Genomic DNA, 3,728 nt, shown 5'->3' on the forward strand with positions numbered 1-3,728 from the left:
TGTTAGCGACGACCGCGGGAAGGCGCCGGCTTGATCCGTACACACACGTTTGGAGTTTTACATGTTGATCTTGGGATTTTGTACTGTTTGTTGAACAAGTAAAATGGGTGTTTTTATGAATATTAGTGGAATTATGTTTTATATAAAGATCGAAAATTTTGTTTGAAAAATCAGTGTTACAGTTCTACAATTATATATATATATATATATATATATATATATATATATATATATATATATATATATATATATATATATATACTAGCAGTGCACCCGCGCAAAGCGGCGGGGCGTGCAAATTCTTTTAGTGATATGTTTCCTCTACAAAAATGTTATGTTACAAAAGAAAGTACACGTCGAAGACAAAATAATCAAACTATGGTGTTATTTGGAAAATGAAGTCATTTTTTGTTCCTGGACGGTGGACTTTATAGTAGAGGATGGAGCAAAGAGGTATATGCGATTGGAGGGATATTTGAATCAACATGCTAAATTTAAGGATATCTAAAAGGGTTCAAAATTTGAATGAATCCGAGATTTGAGGAAATCATATCAAATTGTTGAGAAATATAAGGAGATTTGATGATAAATATTTGAATTCAAAATATGGTTAAAATTTAATATTATTTTATTAATGATTAGTTGTACTATCAGCTTCATCATTTGGACGTCTTAAAAAAATATTATTATTATAATCAATCTATTTTTAGAAATAGTTAGATTTCTTTTATAAGATAGTAAAGATATATATATATATATATATATATATATATATATATATATATATATATATATATATATATATTAGGTTTAGAAGAAAAAAATTGTTTGTGAGGGAACCTGGCCCAAAATAATCTGCGTATATACCGTATTAAAAATTACTCAAACGGTGAAACCTACCTTGATTTATACGCTAGCATTTGTTCATTGGGGTAATTATTAATCTAATCAAATTAAGAAAATGATTATCAATATTTAGCAAAAAATTAGTAAATGTCCATATATAACCCACGAAACTATAGGTTTCTACAATCGTCTACTGTTTCGTCATATCGTCTACTGTTTCGTGTTTTGTATATATATATATATATATATATATATATATATATATATATATATATATATATATATATATTTTTTTTTTTTTTTTTTTTTCATTTGTAAACTACAAAACTGTAGGTTTTGGGAAACCTAATGTTTTCTCTCGATTTAGCTATGGTATCCCAAATCGTAGCCTATGGTTTTGGAGGAAAAGTATGTTTTTTTTTTTTTTTTGTTTTTTTTTATATCTACTGTTTTTGGGGTTTTGTCTATTGTTTTGTGAAAAAGCCTACGGTTTTTTAATTAAACTTTTTTTATAAGATGTAGAATTTTAACAATTATTTTGTTAAAATTTTTTGAGAATTCAAAACATTAGACTTTAAAAAAATAAAAAATAATAAAAAATAAAAAATAATAAAATATAAAATATAAAATATAAAAAAACAGTAGCCTTTTTGTGATATAGAGTATTAAAAAGATTGTTTATAAGATGTGTATAATTATTTTAATAATTATATTGTTTATAAAATGTAGAGTTGTTTTTTGACAATTATTTTGTTTATAAGATGTGTATAATTATTTTAAGAATTATTTTTTTGTAAAATATAAAAACTAGTTTTGCTAAACTTGAGTACTTTTGGTTTTTGTAATACTCAAACCTAAAGCGTCAGTTATTGCTTTGGTTTTGGTTTTTCGGTTTCGATTATGGCGATTTTTTTCGGTTTTTTGGTTTTCGGATCGATTTTTGCTCATCCCAAAATAATAAAGGATAATTACTTAAAAAAACTAATAGACTTTTGATTTGTATTTGTCTTATGACGGTCATTTCAGAACAGTTTTAAAAAAATATTTAATACGGTAATATATTTTTTTTATTTTGTATCCATTTAATTATTAATATTTTTTTTCTGTACATTTAGTCCTTAATATATATAAGACAAAATTGCAAAAATGGTCCCTGTGGTATGCATTTTTTTGGGGTTTTAGTCCAAACAGTAACTTTTTTGGTTTCGTAGTCCTTTTGGACTACTTTCATTGTAGAATTGGTCCCTGATAATCTTGAAAAGACTATATTGCCCTTTTAATTTGTTTTTTCCATTTACATAAATACTTTTTTCTTTTATTTAATTATAAATGTTAAATAAAATCAAGAATGGGACATCTCTCTCTCTCTCTCTCTCTCTCTCTCTAGAAACTGATTTAATGGCGGATAAGAGCAAAGACCTACAGCGATCGTGGAATCATCATCAAAAACATTTCTCTACCCATTTCACGAAATCGCCATGACTCCAACCCACAAGCTTCTGTTAAAGCAATGGCTTAAAGAAGAACTGATCCTGAATCGAATCGCTCTCAAAGAATATTACTCCGATTCTTCCTCCAAGCGTAGGAAAAGCCTCGACAGGTCTAACTCCATACGGAAAATGGTCATGGCGCCTTAAAAAGATTTCCAAGCATCAGCAGTGAGTGAGAATTAGCAAGGGATTCATATTCAAATTCCTTAAGAGATGATTGCTCAGAGACATTTGAATTAGGGTTCAAAGACAATAGCGAGAAGAAAGAGGGGAAGAAACCAAGACGATGGAGATGGAAATTATGGGGTTCATCCACCGCTATGGAGGATCCAACAAAGACGACGACGACACTTTCAGCAGAGTAAATGGCGTCGAAAGATCATACTCAAAATCATGGCAAGATCGAACAAAATCAAAAGGGGGATTTAACAAAAAGGTATTACGAAGCAACAGTTGTGTAAGTTAGAGAAATTCTTCATTCAACACCACCAAGAAACCAAACTCTGAAACCAACGGGAAGAACAAGAGAGTTGGAGGAGATGAATTTGTTCTTGAGAGGAATCGAAGTGCAAGATATTCACCAAATCACACATATAGTGGACTCCTTCGTTTCTACTTGAGGGGGTCTACATCTGGATCATGCAACCGATCATGGATCCCATCTCTCTGTTCGCTCCTCTGTTCTCTGGGATTAATCTGGGTTGTTCGTTACAAGACAAACACAGAATCACATCTGGAGAAATTACTGGAGAGGGAGAAAGAAGATGGGAAGTTATTGGGGAAGTGTGTGGAGGAATTGAAGAAGAAAGGTTTGGAGTTTGATTTGTTGAAGGAAGTTGATGCACTTCGAAGGGCTAAAAGTTTGAGGGTTGAAGGTAAAGAAGTGAAGAAATGGTCAACGAGAGACTCTGTTACTCTGTTTTTCTTCACTGTTTCTTGTTTGGTTCTTGCTCTTACTAGGGTCATTCTCTGCAATTGATCCAAAATGGTGATATGGGTTTTAATTTTTTTGATTACTTAAGTGGGATTTGGGTTTCTGGTTCGACATTGCATAAGTATCTATGAGTGTGTTTTGGCAGAAGTGGGATTTCAGTTGCTGTTTGATTTTGTTGATTTTAGGATGAAGGTGTTTGGATGTTTGTTACTTTGTTTTTAAAGTGATTGATACGATTTTAGGAATCTTGTATAAATGATCACTTGGTTTGATTTTTGGATGAAGGTGTTTGGATGTTTTGATTTCGTGCCTCTTTTTCTTCCGATCAGCCATTGCCAAATCCCCAACTGAGAGAGAGAGAGGTCTTATTCTTGATTTGATTTAACATTTATAATTAAATAAAAGAAAAAAAAGTATTTATGTAAATGGAAAAAACAAATTAAAAGGGCAATATAGTC

At 30.4% G+C, this 3,728-nt stretch overlaps 1 protein-coding gene across 1 annotated transcript; it reads left to right on the forward strand.

The window, feature by feature from the left end:
* The first annotated feature begins 440 nt into the window (after window positions 1-440).
* LOC145002781 (uncharacterized) lies at window positions 441-3,363 on the forward strand. Its single transcript, XM_078961980.1, has 4 exons — window positions 441-453; window positions 2,272-2,427; window positions 2,773-2,788; window positions 2,904-3,363. The coding sequence occupies exons 1-4, from the start codon at window positions 441-443 to the stop codon at window positions 3,313-3,315; spliced, it is 597 nt and encodes a 198-aa protein (XP_078818106.1). The 3' UTR covers window positions 3,316-3,363.
* The last annotated feature ends 365 nt before the right edge of the window (window positions 3,364-3,728 follow it).

The sequence above is a fragment of the Lactuca saligna genome, chromosome 1 (genome assembly GCF_052625555.1).
Source record: "Lactuca saligna cultivar CGN05327 chromosome 1, ASM5262555v1, whole genome shotgun sequence".
Taxonomy (NCBI): Eukaryota; Viridiplantae; Streptophyta; class Magnoliopsida; order Asterales; family Asteraceae; genus Lactuca; species Lactuca saligna.